This window comes from Neomonachus schauinslandi, chromosome 13 (assembly GCF_002201575.2).
Source record: "Neomonachus schauinslandi chromosome 13, ASM220157v2, whole genome shotgun sequence".
Lineage (NCBI taxonomy): Eukaryota > Metazoa > Chordata > Mammalia > Carnivora > Phocidae > Neomonachus > Neomonachus schauinslandi.
In genome coordinates this window covers 81,304,241-81,325,851 of record NC_058415.1, presented here as the reverse complement: position 1 = coordinate 81,325,851, position 21,611 = coordinate 81,304,241, and the positions used below count along the sequence as shown (strand labels likewise).

The 21,611-nt window shown below is 44.2% G+C and overlaps 1 protein-coding gene across 2 annotated transcripts in view; it reads right to left on the bottom strand.

Moving 5' to 3' along the window:
- MRRF (mitochondrial ribosome recycling factor) overlaps positions 1-21,611 on the bottom strand; it is a 52,603-nt gene that overhangs the window by 14,521 nt on the left and 16,471 nt on the right. For both annotated transcript variants that reach the window (XM_021691418.1, XM_021691417.2), the window contains exon 5: positions 15,814-15,905. In XM_021691418.1, coding sequence (XP_021547093.1) covers positions 15,814-15,905 — 92 coding nt within the window. The remainder of the gene's footprint in view (positions 1-15,813; positions 15,906-21,611) is intronic.

Genomic DNA, 21,611 nt, shown 5'->3' with positions numbered 1-21,611 from the left:
TGAGATCCTACGAGGAATTTAACAACTCGTGTACATTTTATAATCCAAATGCTCCCACCATGTAGCCCTGAAATTTTCTCTTTTCGGTACTAATTCATTCATGTAGTTTGTAGTTTCATTAACAGCTGTTTACTGGGCACATATTATGTGCCAGCCCCGATGCCAGCCATGAGAGATGTAGCATTAAACACATGAGTTTACTGTCTAGCAATGGAGGCAGTCATTAAACAAACACGTGCACAATTGATCAATAAGTTACAGTTCTAATAAGCACAATAAAGACATTCAGAGTTCTATGAAAATAATTAGCAGGGGAGGGGAGTCTGACCGAGGTCCCCTGTGGGACTCCAGGAACAAAATGTGGGGACATTTAAACTAAGTGATATTTAAATTAAGATGTGTAAGAGTGGTGGGCACCTGGGTGCCTCAATTAGTTAAGCGTCAGCCTTCAGCTCAGGTCATGATCCGGGGTCCTGGGATCAAGCCCCAAGTAGGGCTCCCTGCTCAGTGGGGAGTCTGCTTTGGCCTCTCCCTCTGCTTGTATGCGCTCTCTCTCGTCAAATAAATAAATCTTATAAAAAAAAAAAAAAAAAAAAGAAGAAGAGGGTATACATTAAAAAAAAAAAAAAGCTGTTAAGAGTGGAGGGGCTGGGGGAGATCATTTCCACTTGCGGGAATGGTCTGTGTAACGTTAACGGCATCTTTCCAGGTCAGAAGGTGGGTACTGCTCTCTGAGGGACTGAAAAAGGCAGTGAGGCTGAGGACAGAAGGAGAAGAAAGACTATCCCAAAGGAGGAGGCTGGTGAGCCTGACAAACGTGAGAGTATGCACACAAGCCCTTCAATGTCACACTGAGGCTTCGTAGGTCCATCGACAAGTGATCGGACACACAGGTGGTATGTATACACACAGTGCAACTGCATTCAGCCTAGAAAGGAAATCTGACACATGTGATAGCGTGGATGAATCCTGAAAACATTATGCTAAGTGAGATAACCCAGACTCAAAAGGACAAATATGGTATGATTCCACTTTCTGCGAGGTACCTAGAATAGTCAAATTCAGAGAGACAGAAAGTAGAATAGCAATTTCCGGGAGCTCACCAGGGGGTTAAGGGAATGGGAAGTTATTGTTTAATGGTATAGACTTGGAGTTTTGCAAAATGAAAAAGGGGTTCTGGAGATGGTTGCACAACAATGTACATGTACTTAACACCACTGAACTATACATTTTTAAATAACGGTAAATTTTTTATGTACATCTTACCACGATAAAAAAGTTTAAAAGAGTCCTAGTAGATTATTCCTAGGAACAACATGGAGTCCCATGAGTCTGAGTGAGGCCCAGGAAACATGATCAGAGGGCACCTGGGTGGCTCAGTTGGTTGGGCGACTGCCTTCAGCTCAGGTCATGATCCTGGAGTCCCGGGATCGAGTCCCACATCGGGCTCCCTGCTCAGCAGGGAGTCTGCTTCTCCCTCTGACCCTCCTCCCTCTCATGCTCTCTGTCTCTCTCTCATTGTCTCTCTCGCAAATAAATAAAATCTTAAAAAAAAAAAAAAAAATTTAAAAAAAAAAAAAAAAAGAAAAAGAAACATGATCAGATTTGTATTTTGTGTAGATAGCAATGTACAAACGAGATCTAAGCTCCTGGCAAAAGTCTACCCAAGGGCCTCTAGGCAGGCACAACTGGGAGGTTGTGGAGCCGCCCTGTAACAGCTTCTTGGCTGGATGATGAAGACAGCAGCCTTTTCCGCTAGGGTCAGAGAGCCTCCCAGCATAAAGCAGGGGTTTTGGCTGAGCTGGCAGGGTCACACTTTGTTTGTACATACTCCACCAGGCAGGTCTTCCAGTAACATCCTGGATGGGGGCCTTCCTGCAAAAATTCCTTGAGCATGTTCCCATGAACAATAAGCAGAGGGCATGCCCTGATGGTAACTCGCACAGCAGAGAATCCCCCGGACTGCAGTGATACTTCCTATTGTTTCCCTGAGAATGGGACACATGGACAAAGCTATTCACCAGGTGTGTATCAGAGGAAGCTATGCTCAGCGTTGGCAGTTACAGTAAAACCCACTTATGTCAGACGCTCGACTTCAAAAGGATCGTTGGTTACTTAGAGGGGACTTTAAAAGGTGGAAAAAACATGCTTCAAAGCCAAGAAGACCTAAGTTGGAATCCCCCCACCCCCGCTCTGCTACTTCTCAGCTTCAGAACCGTAAGCGTGCTATTCAACTTCTCCAAACTGGTTCTTCGTGTAGACAGTGGCAGGAAGAATGTTACTGAGAGGGCAGAAGCCAGTATTAAGTGAAACGGTGGTAGCAAGGGCTTGGCACGCCGCCGCGCGTGTGCACTAGAGAAGCTCACTACTGGGTGGCTGCATTCTTATTCTCACCACAAACTCTCCCAGGCTTGGGGGTACTAACAGGAAGTGAATGGCGAGGGAGAAAACCATCAAAAGGATTTAGTAGCTTGAGCTTGGGCTGCTGAATGGATGGTAAGCAGAGAGGGAAAGAAGGGGAACACAGGAGAGCAGGCGGTGGGGGAAGGGGGAGGCAGGCGCTCTCCTCCAGCAGGACAGGGCGACAGGCTGAGGGAGAAGAAAGCTGCACTTCCAGGGAACGTCCCATCAAAACACATCTCTGACAGCTCCACAGAGACAAACCTCCGCCACCTCCTCGCCGGCTTCTGGGAGACTTCCCCCCAGGAGGAACATCAGCCTGCAATCAGCAGCAGACACAGGCCTGACTTCATTGTTCGCTGGTGGGCGCTGCCTGCTGCCTTGGGGCCACTGGCCCCGAAGGAAATGTTTTTGTTTGTATAGCCCAGCCAGACTTCCTATGCTTCTAGGTATACAATTTCCCCCCTCCCCTCTTTCCTCACCCCCACAACCCCCAGCTCACCAGCCCTGTTGTACACACACTAATCTCTCATAAAGACATCAGGTGTCCTTTTAGCCCAAAGGAAATCACACCGCACTTTGCAGGGACTTCTACCACCCGCAGTCACTTTAGTTCTCTCGGGACACAACTGGCCCCCCGCTTTCAGACGATAGTCCTGTGACTCTTAAAGGCCTGGCTAAGCCAGACATACCATACTGAAGTACAGCCCAGCAGGATGAAGAGATAAAGGAGGCTGAGGTCGGGGCTCAAATCTCCACATTCTTAGCAGAGTGACCTTGATTAAGTCAGCAGACGTCTTCCCTGTCACTCGAGTGGGACGGAAACCCAAGTGCAAAGATGAGTGCAGGTAACTCTTCCCTCAGCTCTCATGTACAGGAGAAAAAACACAGGTTTGGTGGTGAAGGTAGACTTGGTTTCCAAACCCGGCTCCGCCCCCTGTGAGCTGGGTGACTGGGCACAAGTAACTTGTCCTCTCTGAATTGAGAAGACATCTACTGAAGCACTTAGGAGAACAGTCCCTGAAGCCAGACTGCTGGGGTTTGAGGCTCAGATCTCTCACGTCTTAACTGTATGGCCCTGGGTGGGTAATTTTACCTCTTTGCCTCAATTTTCCCATCTGTCAAATGTGTATAATACCATTAACTTAATGGGACTGTTGTAAGGATTCAAAGTTAATACATGTGTGGCACATGGTAGTGTGCTCAATAAACATTATCTGTTATTATTTCCTCAACTGTCAAATGAAGGGGGAGTAATAAAAATGTTACGTTTCTTCCACAGTGAGTGTTAGGAGCAAATGAGCAGATGGTTAAAGAACTCTGCCTATGTACATATTAACTATTTAAAAGCTGTCAATGCTATCAGTAATAAGAATATTGGTGATGTCTCCTACTGAGGGAGGGGGGTCCAAGCCCTGGCTCTGAGAAAGACAGCCTGCTTCTCCACTTACTGTGTGACATTGGGCACAAAGAACCCCATTCCCCTAGGACTCAGTTTCTTCAGTTCTAAAAGAAGAGTAATAATTTACCTACCTCAAAGGATTGTTATGAATATATTAGTGAATACAAACAGCACCTGGAATAGCAGTGTGCATACGATAAGTGCGTATTCATTTAGCCCATAAACCCTGATGGCATTTTTGCATTCTTACTACATGGGAGGCCCTGTTCCGGGGCTAGGGATACAGCCATGAACAAAACTGCCAGAGCAACTCCTATCCATGTTCTAGTGAAAGACAAAAACCAGTAAATATATAAAATGAAATGTGACTTCCATGAAGAAAATAAAACACCACAGTGAGACATGGAAGAATCTTATTATTGTCACACTAAGGGCCCACTTGCGTCTGCCTACACATCTGACTCGGATGTCATATGCTCCCATTCAATAATAATAATGATACCTAATATTTGCAGAGCTCTTTCCCCATGCCAGGCCCCGAGGTGATAACTCTCCGTGCATTAGCTCCGTGAATCCTCACAGCCCCGTGCAGCTGACCCTTGCATTCTAGACCTCCCTTGTTGGTGCTGGACAAACCGAAGCAGCTCTTCTTACTAGTGGAAGTGGTAAGAACAGCACCGCTCTTACATTAAGGCCTGCTTAGATATATAGTTCATTACTACCCCTCCAGCTCCCCTACAAGTCCAAGTGCAGTGGGGAGAAAGAAGAAAGGGAATCTACAGAGGACTGCAATGGAAAAGCGATCTGACCTGTAGCAGTCAGCTGCCGCATCCTGTAGACAGGTGCAGGACACAAAGCGGGGAGGACAGGGAGGAGAGGAGCCTGTCCTCTGGGATGCAGCTTTCGCACAGGTGTTGATGGCACCTTCTCCTCTGTCCATGCTCCACTCTTGATTCCTGATGGCACTTTCTTACGTGTTTCAGCCAGAACCTGTGCTGGGAGGGAGCCCTCGTTTCACACATGTGGATCCTGAACTAGCAGGAGGCGCGCCTGAAAAGCTGCAGGCTGGGTGGGAAGCCACGCCGTAGAGGAGGAGGCAGGCACCCTAACAGTGCACGGAGGCCCTTGCAGGCCTGGAAGGCAGGAAGAAACAAGGGACTGGAACCCAGCCAGCAGAACGAGTGCCCCTGAGCAAGTAGCGGTGGCAAGCAGGCGGTGAGAAGGAAAGGGCTGGAAAAGTGACTGCAGTTGCTCAAATGCAGTGTGCGGCTGCCCCAGCCCAAATGAAGTCCCTAGGCCTTCTTCTCTATTTTTCCCTTTCGGGACTGCTGAAGGTCTGCTTGTGTGTGGGTTGTATAAGAAAAGGGTGTTTCCGGGCGCCTGGGTGGCTCAGTTGGTTAAGCAACTGCCTTCGGCTCAGGTCATGATCCTGGAGTCCCGGGATCGAGTCCCGCATCGGGCTCCCTGCTCAGCGGGGAGTCTGCTTCTCCCTCTGACCCTCCCCCCTCTCATACTCTCTGTCTCTCATTCTCTCTCTCTCAAATAAATAAAATCTTAAAAAAAAAAAAAAATTAAAAAAAAAAAAGAAAAGGGTTTCCTAGAATGCACACATCAGACCCACTACTCAGGTAAAGGTTCACAAGACCCTACAGCAGCTAGACGAGGAGGCCACAGAGCTGGAAGACGGGCTCCCGGTCGGCAGCCCGATGAACAACATGACATTGTGGCAAGAACATGGGTTCTAGAAGCAGACAGCTTCGATCTGAGTAATGACTCCTCTGCTGACTAATCTGTGACCTTGAACAAATTAAACTTCCTGATGCCCCAGTTTCCTTATCGGTATTATACCCACTTCAAAAGGGTATTTCTCTGCAGTGGCCAAAACAATGAGATCACCATGAAGATATGTACACAGGCATGGTTTAAAAAAAAAAAAAAAGCAGACATTCAATCCCATTTATGTAAACTTAAATATATATACACATACAGGTTTGTATATGCGTCTTTTACAATTTGGAAGAATATACACCAAGCCCCTCAAGTTATTTCATGGAAGAATATTTGGGGAACAGTAAAAACTTTTTATTTTTCTACAGGATTTGAGTTTTTGCAATAAATGTGTACCATTTTTACAATTAAGAGATGAACATTATATATCTAGAAGTCTAGTATCCAGAATATATAAAGAACCCTTGGAATTTAACAAAAGAACAACTCAATTAAAAAATGGGTAAAGAACTTCAATAGACATTGTTCTGAAGATATATAAATGCCAAACAAACACATGAAAAGATGCTTAGCATCAGCAATCATGAGGGAAATACAGATCAAAACTATAATGAGATACCACATCTTACCCACTAGGATGGTGGTAATAATAACAACGAACTAAAACAAGTGCTGGCAAGGAGACGGAGAAACTGGAAGCCCTATACATTACTGGTGGGAGTGTAAAATGTGCAGCCCTTGTGGAAAAGTTTGGCAGATCCTCAAAAAGTTAAAAAGAGCTGTCATATGACCCAGCAACTCCACTCTTACGTATGTACCCAAGAGAACTGAAAATATGTTTACACAAAAGTGTGTGCAATGACATTCACAGCAGCAGCATTATTCCTAACAGCCAAAAAGTGGAAACAACTCAGATGTTCATCAACTTACGAATGGATAAATAAAATGTGGTATATGCCCCTACAATGGACTATTATTTGGCGATAAAAAGAATGAAGTACTTTCACGTGCTAGAGCATGGATGAGCGTGAAAACATTATGCCAAGGGAAAAAAGCCAGTCACAGAAGACCACATAATGTGTGATTCCATTTTTATGAAATGCTCCGAACAGGGAAATCCACGGAGACAGAAAGCAGATTAGTGGTTGCCTACAGCAATCCCAAGTGGGGCAGAGTGGTTAGACGATAAAGCTGGGAGTGACCGCTAGCGGGTACAGAGTTTCTTTTTGGGGTGATGGAAAATGTCCGAACACTGATTGTGGTGATGGTGGCACAAGTCTCTGAATATGCCAAAAACCACTGAATTGTTGAAGTGGGTGACTTGTATCTCAGTAAAGCTGCTGAAGAAGGTCCTATGCCTCTCTGGTTTTTGTCACTGAACAGTGCTCGTCTCCTGGACGGAAAGCGTCAGGACAGGAGGCACGCCCGTTTCCTCACCTGGGGATCGGCAGTGCTGACACTGCTCCCTGCGACCGTGTGCAATCACTACGCAGGGAAGGTCACAGGAATGCTCTGTGACACCAGGTACTTTGACGGCGACCACTTAAAAACTAACATTCACCCTCACTGCCTGACTTTCCTCTCTTCACGGGTGTCCGGCCTGTGTCACGGTCCAAAGGCTCTCCCCTCTACTCCTGCTCCCCCTCCCCTTTATCTGTCTCAGGAGTGTCCCCCAGTACATCTGACCCAAAGTAAATGTGGCTATTATCCCATTCTACAGATGAGGACACTGAGACTCAGAGAACTGAAATAACCAGTGTAAGGTCACATAACTCTCTTCATTGGTTTCCTTTTCACGGTTTTTCTGACGGTCACCTTGGCTCCCCCAGCTTTCCATGCTGCCTTTCCCTGGCTGCACCGTGGCTCCCCGCCCCTGGTGAACTCAGCCTGGGGACCATCCTACCTTGCCTTACCTGGCTTGCTCTCCCTGGAAGAAACCTGGTCATCGTTCATGAGAAACCATATGTCAGGATATAGTGGGGGAAAAGTACTTGGGAAAGGGGATTTGGGCTACGAGAACTGTAACACAGGGCTTTTTACTAGAATCTGGTGAAACACCATGGTCCGAGCCTAAGTAGAATTCTCCTCCATGCTGTCACCTCAGAATGAAGTCTGAGGGAAGGAGCCTACCTGGGCATAAGGTCTATCATCCCCGATGATGCCCGAAGGAAAAGTGGGAGCTGACAATGGCAACTGTCTGACTGTTGGGAGGCCTTGCCAAGCAGCTCAGTGGGCTGGGGGTGTTAAGAAGAGCCAAGGTCCCTCTGCTCACCAGAAACACAAAGCAAATCTCACACCACAGCCAGGACTGGTCCTCAGATTTTCTTATTCAGGATATACCTTCTAGGAGGTCTTATTTGCCATAATTCACATTCAGAGAACAAACTGAATGCTCACTAACAATCAAACTATAGTATTCCTGAGCAACTGAAGTTCCAAAATAATTACAACATCATGACGCAACTCCTCCCACCCCTAAAAGTGGGGGAAAAGATAGAAAAAAATGAACATGAGGTTGGGGGAGGGAGTTGGTGAGGAAGAGGGAGAGAGTTAAGGACCAAAAGAGCAATCACTAAACAGAAGTAACATATCATTGGTCTCACTTCCAAATAATCAGAAAAATAATGTTTCCAAGAACTCTTTTATTAGGAGAATTAGTGCCACATACTATAAGATAAAGGAATTAAAACTGGCTAGGTACCTCTGACATGCCAAGCCCCACACTGAGAGTACCACATAGGATATCCCATTACTCCTCACAACCATAGAAATGATTCCCATTTTACAGATAAGGAAGCTGAGGCTTCTAATAATTAAGCAGTGGGCACATTCCCCAGACTGCTAGGCACTGGCCATACATGACAGAGGTGCTCCTTTAACAGGCAATCTACTCAGGAATGCCTCTTCAGCCTGGGTGACTTTCTCAGAGGTGCACTGCCGGGGGTCTCCTCCCACCCAATCCCCACCTCTTCCTTTCTTCACTGGTGGCAGACCTGTACTCTGTCTCTATCACGGGCATTTCCTCCCATAAACCTCTTACACATCTGATTCTGTCCTGGCATCTGCTTCTCATAGGACCCAAGCTGACGTACACAGAGTGACAGAACAGGGATTTGAACCCCAAAGCCCTTGTGCTTTCCTTTATACCTAGAGATTTAGTGGTGGATAAATCAGGTCGCTAAAACCAGTGATCATTCTCACACCTTCTCTCCCTGGACTCACCGGCCATGTTCAGCATGGCCAATGACTCCCTCCTCTTTAAAACGCTTTGCTCAGTTTCCTGGACCCATGTCTTCCGGGTTCTCTGGCCACTTAGTCTCAGTCTCCTTTGCTGGCTCCTCCTCACCTCCCTGACCCATAAATCTTGAAGTGGACCATCAAGGCCATATCCACCAAACCCCTTCTCTTCATGACCTACATCACTCTATAAAATAATCTCACCTAATTTCACAGCCTCCTCTATAGGCTCACGTCACCCAGATTTCTCTGGCCCACACCTGTCCTCTGAACTCTAAGCTTATAGATCAAACAGCCTACTTGACCTTTCCACTTAGATCTCACAGTATCTCAAAATAAACACATACAAAACCTGTCCTTCGCTTACCCCCAACTGGCCCTCCCACAATCTGCCCTGTCAGTGAGTAGCACTTCCATCCTTCCAGGTGCTCAGATCAAAAACCTTGGAGGCATCTCTGAGTCCTCTTTTTCTAAATTCACAACCAACCTGCCAGCAAATCCAGGCAGCTTTTTCTATAAAACGTATCCGGAATTCAACCACTTCTTACCAACTCCACCATTACTAAGCTATCCAGGCCATCATCATGCCTGGGTTACTGCAATAGCTCCTAACTGGACCCTGCTTTCATCCTTGCCTTCCTATGGCAGAATTCTCAAAATAGCAACCAGTATGAGCCTTTCAAAACCTAACTCAGATCCTGTCACTCCCTAGCTCAAAACCCTCCGGTGACTTCCCATTTCATTCCAAACAAAAGCCAAAATCCTTATAACAGTCTATAAAACTATGATGGCGAATTTTATGTGTCAATTTCACTAGGCCACAGGGTGCCCAGGTATTTGGTCAAACATTATTCTGGAAGTTTCTATGAGGGTGTTTTGGGATGAATTTAACATTTAAATCAATAGACTGAGTAAAGCAGTGGGGATCTGAGCAGCCCTGGAGGGTCACCTGGGTGCACTGCAGATGGCTGTCTGGCTCTGAAATGTCCACGTTGCTAAGAAGCTCAGCAATATGCAGCCCACTGTTGCAAATGAGCACTGAGACAATCAAGCAGCAACAGCTGTACTAAGGCTCCCCCGTTCCCTTGTTTCCAGACTACAGTCCCCCGCCCTACCACTTCCTACTCCCAGTAGAACCGGAAGCAAACCTTGAAGAGCCTTATGACACAGTTAGTAAAAGAGAAAAACTTTCAACAACCAACACATTCAACAACTGCAAACTAGTTAATGCTGTGTGTAAAATGCAACTGCTATGCATCCTTTAAAAAGAGTGCGGAGGAATTCTCATCAGAGAGTAATGACACATTGTTAAGTTAAAAAACAAGTGCAGAACAGTGTATGTAATTTAATCCCTTATCATTACAGGAAAAATGGAGGAGATAGAGACACGTGTTTCAATCTGCATAGAAAAAAGTCTAGGAAATCAAGGTGCTAAGAGTGGTTCCCCATGGAGAACAGGATGGAGGTATTTTAATTTTTTCTTTAATTCTATTTAAAATAAAATCAATGCGGACATTGATGAAAAATAACGACAGAGGGGGACAATCAAGGAAGAATGCAACCTCAGCAGGGAGTGAGTCAATCACACGTACTTTTATTTCTTCAGTGAATTCATGATTCCTTACAGGTTTCTCTAAAGGCAGACATGAGGTCAGCACTCTCCAACAAGCAGCCTCATTCTACTTTGTGTGGTTTTCTCACTGAAATTTGGTAAACTGATGAGCAATGGAACGTGGGTCTGTGTGCTTGTTTGGGGGCATAATAAAGATGTGAATGGGGTCAGGGCGGAAATCTGGCCTGATGAAAAAGATCTCCTGCTCAAAACTTTTCAGGGTCCCCGATCACTTCACTCAGTGCAGTGAAAGAGTGATGTTCCAGAGAGATCTGCCATCAGGAGACCAGAACAGGGAAAAAGGCAGTAAAAAAAGATCTGAGTTCTTTTTTTTTTTTTTTAAAGATTTTATTTATTTATTTGACACAGAGAGAGGCAGCGAGAGAGGGAACACAAGCAGGGGGAGTGGGAGAGGGAGAAGCAGGCTTCCTGCCGAGTAGGGAGCCCGATGTGGGGCTCGATCCCAGGACCCTGGGATCATGACCCGAGCCGAAGGCAGAGGCTTAACCGACTGAGCCATCCAGGCGCCCCAAAAAGATGTGAGTTCTAATCCTGCTTCTGCCACTTACAGCTTTTGATGATGGGTGTTTACTTCCGTGAGCTTCAGGCACCTCACCGGTCAAACAGGCATAAGAACCGTCTCCTGACCTCATCAGAGTGTTGTGAGAATTCGGGGAGAAACTATAAAGCATCCAGCACAGCACCCTCAGGCACTACACGTGCAGAGCAGGTGATTAATAAACAGTACCCCAAATGTGATTACATAGATAGGAAAGAAAAAGTAGAAGGAACGGTTTCACTGAATCTGAAACATTAACAGGAATGATCAAAGAATATATCCAGTAAGCTGACTTCTCTAAATGAAAGAACACTGGCCAGAGGAGAAAACAAAAGCTGTACACACTGCCCGTGGGTACAGACAAAAGCCAGCCTCTGAGGCTCAGTGTCACTGTACCGAGGACAGCCACGAGAAGAACCTGTGCACAGCCAGTTGGGGCTGCATTCCCAGAGGCGGTGAAAGAGGGCTCCAAGTCTGACCTGTTGCCAACTTAGGATTTATCTTCTCCCTCTTTCCCAAAAGGATCAGAGGCAGATTCTAGTATGAGCCACATACTCCGTTGACTCATTTAAATAAGAATCTAAGAATCAGAGGAGTATAATGAGGACGAGGTCCTAGCCATGATCTGCTGCAACTGCAAATAAAACTTAGCTCTGGGCAGCCAGAGTTAAGGCCAGAAAACTTGCAGACTGATCATTAGGCAGAGGAAGAATCAAGATCGATGAGGAAAGGCAAATTTTCCTAGAACTAAACTTGAAATTTTATAATCAGAATCTGATGCTTGGAATATAATATATATCCGATGCTTCTGGTTCCCTCACACCTCCCAACCTCCTAATAGAAGCTTTGGCGTATTATTTTCCTCTTCACAGCTTTGCCAATTACCAGCTATCTGACCCGGAACCAACAGCCCTCTTCTCTGGATCTCAGCTTCCTCATCATTAAAAGGGAATGGTGCTCTTGCCTATTTATGAAAGGGAATGGAGGAACACTTGCTAGCATTCACTGGGTACTGGCTAAGCATCAAAATCTTTGTGTACACTATCTCACTGAAATCTCCCAAAAACCACAGAAGGCAGGTCCTATGAATATTTTACAGATGACCTCCCGGAGTCTCAGAGAGGTGGGGACAGCTGCCATTGGCACCCAGCTAAAAAGGAGGACAGGATGAACTCAACTGCATGCTTCTGTGGTACCAAGGCAGAAATTTAACCATGATACTTTCCCCACGTAGCTCAAGCACCTACCAGGTCCTGAGACATAATCAGTACTCAACATATTAGTTCCCTTCCTCACTTCTTCCTTTCTCCTAAACTACAATTATGTTATCTAGAAAATTAAGTTTACTGAAATAATATCGGTATCTTATATTTATATAATTTCTTTCCTCTAAGGAGATCATACGACTTAATCTATTTTCTCTACTAATCCCACCAAATCTCTACCTATCATTATGTATTATTTCACTTATTTTACAAGTAAGGAACTAGAAGGCAGCAGGCTGCTGGGGTGACATGCCCACGGTCATATGGAAGTCACTGCCAAAACCAAATAAAAACCTTCGTCCTTCTTTATGTCTAAATCAACCTTTATCCTCTCATATGACACTGCCTCCATAATGAAGAACAGATCATTCATTTTTTATCTGGAAAACTACCAAACGTATAATTCAGTAAGGGGCCTCATGACCTTACCACCTTGTCAAAGGGAAGTAAGTATATAAAAAATGAGGTTTGCAGGAGCAGACGGTTTCGGTCCGTCAACTTTCTCTTAGATTACTCCCATTAACCAACATAAAATAATGTAAAATACAATGTAACAGATCCCCAAGTCTTTGGAAATTTAAGTAAAACTCACTGATCCTTCAAACTTACATACAATGCACAAGGGCAATCATTAACTCTGTCGGGCTGCAGAGGTGCACATTATGTCAACTGGATCTTTGAAAGAATAATATGATACACAACCGGGCCACTCTCAGAAGAATCCAAGTCAGCAATGAGCATTTAGCAGCATAAATTCATAGCATCCACAGAATTTTAAAGTTCCAGAGGGACGCGGCAGGCCACTGAGAATAATCTCTTCATCTGGTATACAAGGAAACTGAGGCTCAAGGAGGTTAAGTGGTTTTTCCAAGATTTCACAAACAAAAGAACAAGAACTAAAAAACAAATCTGCTGACTACTATCCATTCCAGTTGCAAGTCTTACATCTGATGTCCATGAACACACTTAGCACTTTCCAGAATTACCCATCTATAAAGACAGTGCAGGAGCAAGAGCATGTACTCTAGTAACAGAAAAACTGAGGATTCGAATCCTGACTGCAACTTACTGGCCATGTGATCTTGGGCAAGTCCCTTAATTTCTTTGAATTTTAATGTTTTCACCTGTAAACTGTAGGTAATAGTAAACGCCACAGATAAGCTGTAGATGATATAAAGAAGGGGCCTGGCCACAGCCTGTGACCTCCATGAAGACAAACATCAGGTTCATATATCCCCAGCCCCTAGCACAGAGCCTGACACATGATCCATTTGTAAAAATTTGCTGAGCAAATTAATGAACTAACCAAGCAAACAGGTACTGGACTTGAATTCAGGTCTACTTGGTCTACTTGGTTCTTAAACACTAGGTTATGTTGCTCCAAATTCACAGATTTCAAAGCACAGTGTTAATTCTGACTTACAGAATACCGAGAACACAATGGAATAAGACAGCCACTTTCTGGCCATAAAGCAGGAAAAAGGTTTAGTGGACTCTAAGTGTTAGGATTGATTCTTGTTGCTAGCATGGGTACATCATGGGGCTTTAGAATCAACGAAACCTGGCCTTAGGTCCCAGCTTTAGCATAAGCTGACTGATCTCAGAGATACTACTTTACCTCTCTGAGCCTAAATTTCCATACCTGCAATAAACAGGGATTGTGTGAGAAGTGAGGGAATATATGTAAAGAAATACAGGACGATGTGTAGCATAAAAAGACCCTATTTCCCCTCTAATTACTTGGAGGCTTCATTCATTAATTTCACTTAGGTCTCTGCTCAAATGTCACCTCCTTTTGGGGCGCCAGGCTGGGTCAGTCAGCTAAGCGTCTGACTCTTCATCTCAGCCCAGGTCATGATCTCAGGGTCATGAGATCAAGCCCCACTTCAGGCTTCGGGCTCCACGCTCAGCATGGGGTCTGCCTGAGATTCTCTCTCTCTCCTTCTCCCTTTGCCCCCGCCCCCATGTGTGCTCTCTCTCGCTCTCTAAAATAAATAAGTCCTTTTAAAAAAAAAAGCCACTTCCTTTCTGAACCTTCCTATCTACAATAAAACCCCCCGATTCCCTATCCCCACACCCCTCTTATTCTTTTTCATAGTTCTTATCATCACACGACATTACATCATGTATTTATCTGTCTTTCTGTTTACTGTGCCTACTCAACTAGAAGGTAAGCCCAGGAGGACAGCAGCTTTTTGTTGTTTATTTTGTTTACTGCTTTGGCTCAGCCACTAGGAAAAGTGCCTGGCATGTAGTTAGTGCTTAATAAATATGTGTTGAGTGACTAAATGAATTAATTCAATGTTGATTTGGGATCTGCTGTCTGTGAGGCACTGTGTAGGAAGAGGGACTTAAAGATAATTAGGCGACAAGATGACAGAAGGAGAAACATCTGCCTGCTCTGGAATCTTCACAGGTTTGGAATCTTCGAAGATTCCTAACTCACCTGGGCCATCACGGTTGACTCCTGACTATTCTTGTGTCTACCCTGTCCCCCCATGTTCCATTTGTTAGTCCACAGCCAGAGAGACCCCCCAAAAGTCAACATTTGATCAGATCGCTCTGCTTAAACTCTTCCAGTCGTTTCCCATTTCAATTAGAGTAAAGCCCACATACTCCTTACCACAGCCTGAGAAGCCTCTCCTACCACTCTCTCTGCCGCCCTCCCTGAGTTTCAGAAACACTGGCTTTCGCGTTCTCAAACATGCCAAGGTCTTGTTATTTCTTTTCTTTTTTAATTTAAAAATAAACGTACATTTTTACTCACTCAAAACTCTAAGTTCTATTTATATAATTAACAATATTCTGTTCTAATGCCTAAATTTTTCAACAAACAAGGACTAATGTAAAAAAATAACTCTTCAAGGAGCATGGGCTGGAGATGACAAGTGTTGAGGTCTATTCTGATTTGGGGCCTTTGTGCTGGCTGTTCACTCTGCCTGAAAAGCTCTTCCCTGAGGCTGGCTCTTCCTCACCATTCAGCTCAGCAAAAATCTTACCTCCTTAAAGAGTCTTCCCAGGCTGAAGTTATCCCTCCACCATCACCCTCATCAAGTTGCTCTATTGGGTCCCAGCACCTTTTCTTTCCTCACAGCATTTCATTATCTGGAACGACTCTATTTATGTGTATGTGTCCTACCTTTTTTTTTTTTTTTTTTTAAAGATTTTATTTATTTATTTGAGACAGAGAGAATGAGAGAGAGAGGGCACATGAGAGGGGGGAGGGTCAGAGGGAGAAGCAGACTCCCTGCCGAGCAGGGAGCCCGACGCGGGACTCGATCCCGGGACTCCAAGATCATGACCTGAGCCAAAGGCAGTCGCCTAACCAACTGAGCCACCCAGGCGCCCTGTGTCCTACCTTCCCAACCAGAACACATGCACAGACAAGGACTTTGCAGGTTTACTGCTGCGTCTCCAGCGCCTAGTACATAGTAGGCACTCAATAAATATTTCTGAATCAGTAAACTGGATCTCAAAAGATGTTGGAGTTTGCCAGAATGAGAGTACAGGTAAGGTATGCTACCAGCCTAACGGTATCTTGATGTGTTGGTTTCCTTCCAAGGACAACCACCCTATTCCACCAAAATATGTGAATTTTAACCAAACTTACTTGGGAATGGGTACCCGAATTAGCGTCCCTTCCACTTCTGGATTCAGATTCATTCCACTTTCTCTTATAGCCTTGATAGCTGCAGCTGTACACTGAAGACCAGATCAAAAGGTAAACAGAATTAGTAAATAATTATTACCAGATGCAAGCCCTCTGTCGATAACTGGCAACCCATCGCGGCAGAACATGGAAACGTTTAGTTCTGTTACCGTAAGATCAGGAAGTTACGTTGGTGTAGATGCTTTGATCAAGCTGAACAGCAAACTATGTCCACTCCTAGTGCCAGTGTGCTGAGGGAGGGAAGGAAAGCACAGAGAAGGAACAAATAAAAAGAAAACAGCTCTGCTGCTTTGAAAAGGTTTCAATGGTTTGAGGCCACACAGATCAAAACCACAACAAATCCTCAAGGGAGGGGGGCTGGTCTGTGCAAAGACTGGTGTAAAGACAGATGAAAGATTTTATACGTTAAAAATTCCAGTTGACATTTTACACTCAAAATAATCCAGTGCCGATTTGGAACGAGTAAATAAATTTAACTCATTCGCATCTACGTTCACACCAACCTCACTCACGTTTTGGAATGAGCAATCAGTCTCTGCTGGTAGGTGCTCTAGGAAAGGCAGCATGGGCTTTAGGGTCAGAAAGAGCTCAGTCCGAATCCTAGCTCCGCTAACCATGTGACCCGGGCCAACAATCCTGACCTCTCTGAATCTCCATGTTATAATCTAAGACCACAAGGCACCTAAACCTCACAGAGGATTAAATGAGATAACATGAACAATGCCCTGGCTCTGTGCCTGGCACACAGTGACACCCAGGCAAGGGGCCTTATCATATGAACTTATTATATAAAGGTGAGAATGCACAAATCCTCCGAACAAGGCTGAGTTGATGTCATCACTCAGCTGACGCACTGCTGTCCCACCTGACATCCTTCAGGTTCTTCTCCGATACAGTCTTGCTCTCTACTGGGCTAGGTGGCACAATGGTACATTGATTTCCCAAGGTGTGGGTCACCTCACCTCAAGCAACAGTATAACTACACCTGCTATGAAATCCTGAAGGATAAAATAAAGCAGTGTGGAAGAAAGTTACTTTCCTTGGCATCACAATGTGGAATTCATGAAAAAAGGCCTCTGACATTTTCAAAGAATTTCACGTTTGACCAAAGCCAATCTACTCCACCTGGATTCACAGGGCCAATTCTTGACCTCGAGTTCCTCCCTAGACTTTGTGGTTTAATGACTGCACACCTATTTTACTTTTCTAGGTTTTGTTTTGATTTTTGAGAGAGTGCCTAAAAAGCTTATCCATTTCATCTTAACATGACCTTAACTCTACAGGGACTTAAGGTGTTACCAGAGGGTCAAAAAGACAAATCGGAAGTCCACATGCAGATGAATCATCCCTTTGGGAGGCTGTACACAGAATACAACAGTGTAACCACTGCTTAAAATAGTAAATTCTTAAAATGGTACCTTATCTAACCACAGACTACTGGAGCTGGAAGGGATCTCTGACATAATCAAGTACAGTTCCTTCCGTATGTATACAGGGACCCTCCACACATATGCGGTCTTCCCTGAGAGCCAAGAACAAGGGAGCGAGGACCTTGCCCACATACTTCCGATTACTGGCCGAGTTAGGAGGAGACTCCGGGCACCTCAACTCTCCATCCAATGACATTACTTCGAATTTTCTTCCAGATCTATTAGCTCACTGTATTCAGTAATTGAGACACGGGGAATTTGATTTTTTTTTTTTTAATAGCCAAAAATAGGGGTGCCTGGCTGGCTCAGTTGGTGGAGCATGCGACTCTTATCTTGGGAGTTGTAAATCACATTGGGTGCAGAGATTACTTAAAAATAAAATCTTAAAAATAAATAAATAAATAAAGTAGCCAAAAATAATTTGGAATTGGTCTGGTGTACAAAGGGAACGGTCAAGGTAAATAAAAGAGCTGGATAAAGAAATGAAATTTTCTTCCATTTCTAAAGTTAGCAATAAAGGGAGAATCTCTACTTTGAAGTGACCTGATCTCAAGTCTCCGAATCCCCCTCTTCTGAAGCTTCTCCCTGAATGACCGAGAACTCAGCTGTCACATCCCACCACCACCAACTGCCTTTGGCCGTCTGGTCCCCAGTCTTTCCATACAACCTTCCCCCATAGGCATGGGAACACCCACAGCTGCTTCCAAGCTGGGCAGGAACTATGCCTCAATATGTACGTCTTCCCAGTATAACTACAGTGCCAGGTACATGGTAAGTGCTCAGTAAATATACGTTGAATAGGTAGATAATGAACTGGCTTAGATCAGTTAGAAAAACTCAACTCCTTACTTATACTTCATGTATATAACCCCCCTAAAACTTTATATTATACTTTACTTGTTCTGTCCTTTCATATGCAGAAAAATTATGAATCAAGAGAGGTTTCATTTGCAAAAAACCTATTAAAAGAGGTACTTCTTCTAAAATATTCTAAATATGTAAACTTTCGTTTGATATGGTAGGATACAGAAATTCAGGGAATCACAGTTATTTTTCCAACATGACTTCTGAACTACTCATGGCTCAGACAAAAAGGCACTTATTTCTACTGCACTTCCATCTCAGCCTGTACCCCCTTACTGAAGGGATGCTGACCAGCAAATGGGCTTTTCTCAAACAGCAACACTGACCAACTGGTTGTAGCTGCTTAGAGTACTGTGTGGAGAAAGCTCATCGACCCCATCTAGGGTCAGGCAAGAAAGAGTGCTGTGATCAATTAGCAATGTCTGCTATTGCTGTTCTTGAGCTAATCTAGGTTAAAGGATGAAAGATGATAAAAGTTTTGTAGACAGGTGAACAAGAACTTTGACAATGTGGGTCCAAGTCAACTTTGCTAGGGCCATTTTAATTACTGGCCTTCCATTCTCTTTATATCCCAACGAGTCCCTCACGTGCAAGGTCTATGAAGGCAGGAACCCTGGCTGTCTTAATCAGTGAATTCCCAACACCTCAAATAGAGCCTAATAACTCACAGAAACTCAATAAATATTTGCTGAATTACTTACTGTAGGAATGGTGAAAGGAACACAGGCTTTAGTGTCAAAAAGACCCGTGTTCAAATCTTGACTCTATCCTTACAGTGTGAACCTGGGGAAGATATTTAACTTCTCTGAGCCTCATCTATAAAATGGAATAAATAATGCTTCATCTTAGCAAGGACCTATGTCGATCACTGAACAAAACAGGAGAAAGTAATGCCTGGCAACATAGTAGACACTCAATACACATTAGCTTTCTTCCTTCCACAAAAACAGGAGTGGAGCCTGTAGATTTTTTCTTTTTTTTTTTCATTTGCTTTGTTCAAATCAAGCTGTGGTTTTGACTCCCTTCTTTCCTTTCCCATCATTAACTCTAGCTGCAGGCAAGTTTATGGAAGGCAGCAACTGTGTGTATCATTTATCAAGCAGGACACATGTTAAACAAATGCAACACAGTTTTCTGTCCTCAATGCATTTGAAAAGATTATGCATGTAAATCTGCATCATGTCACTACGGCACGACACAGAAACGCTCAGGTCTGGAAAGAAAGCCAATCGCATCTGAAACAGAGAGGAATTACATAAACACAGAGGGGATTAGCTCAGCATTTTGAAGCTATGAACCTGGGTACTCTATGGACAGTTTCTAAACTGGAGGAAGGAAATGTTTAGTTAGAGCTATTTGTTTAATATATACACCAGATGAGATAAAGGAATTCAAAAGACAATGTAACTCACACTTCCTCACTCCGTCCTTGTAAAAAACCTCTCTACTGAGATGATTATGAAGGTTTTGGTTTTTTTTTCAAAACTCACAGCATTTCAACTTAAGAGAAATGGCAAAGATGCTTTGGTTGAAAAATGAAGATATACTCCAACTTCCTAAGAAAAAATTAAACTGGGGCGCCTGGGTGGCTCAGATGGTTAAGCGTCTGCCTTCGGCTCAGGTCATGATCCCAGGGTCCTGGGATCGAGTCCCACATCGGGTTCCCTGCTCCTTGGGAGCCTGCTTCTCCCTCTGCCTCTCTCTCTCTCTGTCTCTCATGAATAAATAAATAAAATATTTAAAAAAAAAATTAAACTGTTAATACTTCCTCCTGCCTCATAAGATGCTCTGGTGGCCAATCAGGTGCTTCTTCTGTGAATGCCATTTGCTATTTAATAACAGAAGTGGCTGGCTCTGAAAAGCAGTCTGCCTGATGAGGTCTTCAAGCTGTGTAATTAGGAGGCTATTCCCTAAATTGGCCCGCGGTGCCTATGGGATTAGATGAACGAGGCAGAAGGCCTCAGCCATTCAGAGGGAGCCAGAAAGGGAAAGAGTTGACAATTCTCTTTTCGTCCATTTCTCTGCTTCTCAGTAACACCAAGAAAAAGTGGCCTCTTTCCATCAATCTAATGACCAGTATTCATGCACCTGAGGAAAAGTAACTGAGTGCTTCCATGTGCCAGGCACTGTGATAGGTATTGGACACAACGTTAGATATGATTCCTACATTCCAAGCTTACAATCTAGTGGGTTTGAGATGGAAAATAAAGATGTAAATAGATGCCTAACTGTTAATGATGAGTGCAGTGAAGAAAAAGAACTGAGCTATGTAAAAGAGGTTAGTGTGGATGAATAATTTAGATTAAGCACATTAGGGAACGCTTCCCTGAGGAAGTGCCATTTAAGCTGTGATCCAAAATATGAGTAGCAATTAGCCACACAACAGTGTTCTAAGCAAAGGGAAGAGCATATGCAAAGACCCTGAGAATGCAAAGGGTGTGGTGTGTTTGAGGAACTGAAAGGCCAATGTGCCTAGAGAGGTGTACAGGGACGACAGTGGCATGAGACTAGAGAGATGAGAGACAGGCAGGGGCCACATCATAATGCAAATCCTTCTAGGCCACAATAATTTTTTTCTTAAAGATTACATGAAGCCCCTGAAAAATTTAAAGCATAATGACATAATCTAATATATATTTTTGAAAGTTCACTCTGGCTGAGGTATGGAAAAATGGAATGGGGGAGTGGTAACAGCCCCCCCCCCCCCCCCAAGTGTGCCTGGAACATCAGCTACAGTAGCCCTCTGATTTGAAACAGTTTGTTCATAGCAAGGGCTTTCCCTTACTCATACTTCTAATCCAGTTTGTCAAATCCAACAGGTTCTACTTTGGTGTCTGGAATAGAACTACTGAAAGAGACCATCAGAACAGGAAGGGACCTCAGATTCCTTCACCTCATATTAACAGATTAGAAAATGGAGGTCAAACAGTCAGCTGGAAGGAGAGGTGGGACCGGGTTCCAGGTTCTCCAGGACTCCAAATCCAGGTCAATTCCTACTGGATCAACAAGTAAAAGCCCATTTATTTCCTCAACTAGACTTAAATCATAGCCTCAAGGTTGCAATGATCTAATGCAACCCATTTTACACTTTGGAAGCTCTGTGCTCTGTGCAATTCTACAATGACCAGTCCAGTTTGAAAGGAATATGAATTCCGGAAGGTCTGCTCCAAATGGTAATGCAAAGATCGCAAACTGGAGGCCCATAGGCCAAATCTGGCCCATGAATATGTTTTGTCTCATGGTCTTTAAAAAAAAAAAAAAAAGTGAATCAGTTATCAACATTTAACAGTCTTATATAAAAATTTGAGTTACTGGCTTCATCTAGAAATAAAAACCTTAATATCTGATAACACTGATGACCAGGTCTACATTTCTGCCTACCAACGATCAGCAGGAGCTGGGCAGAGGCTGCTCCCTTCAGACAGGGCACAGGTTCTCCTGCTT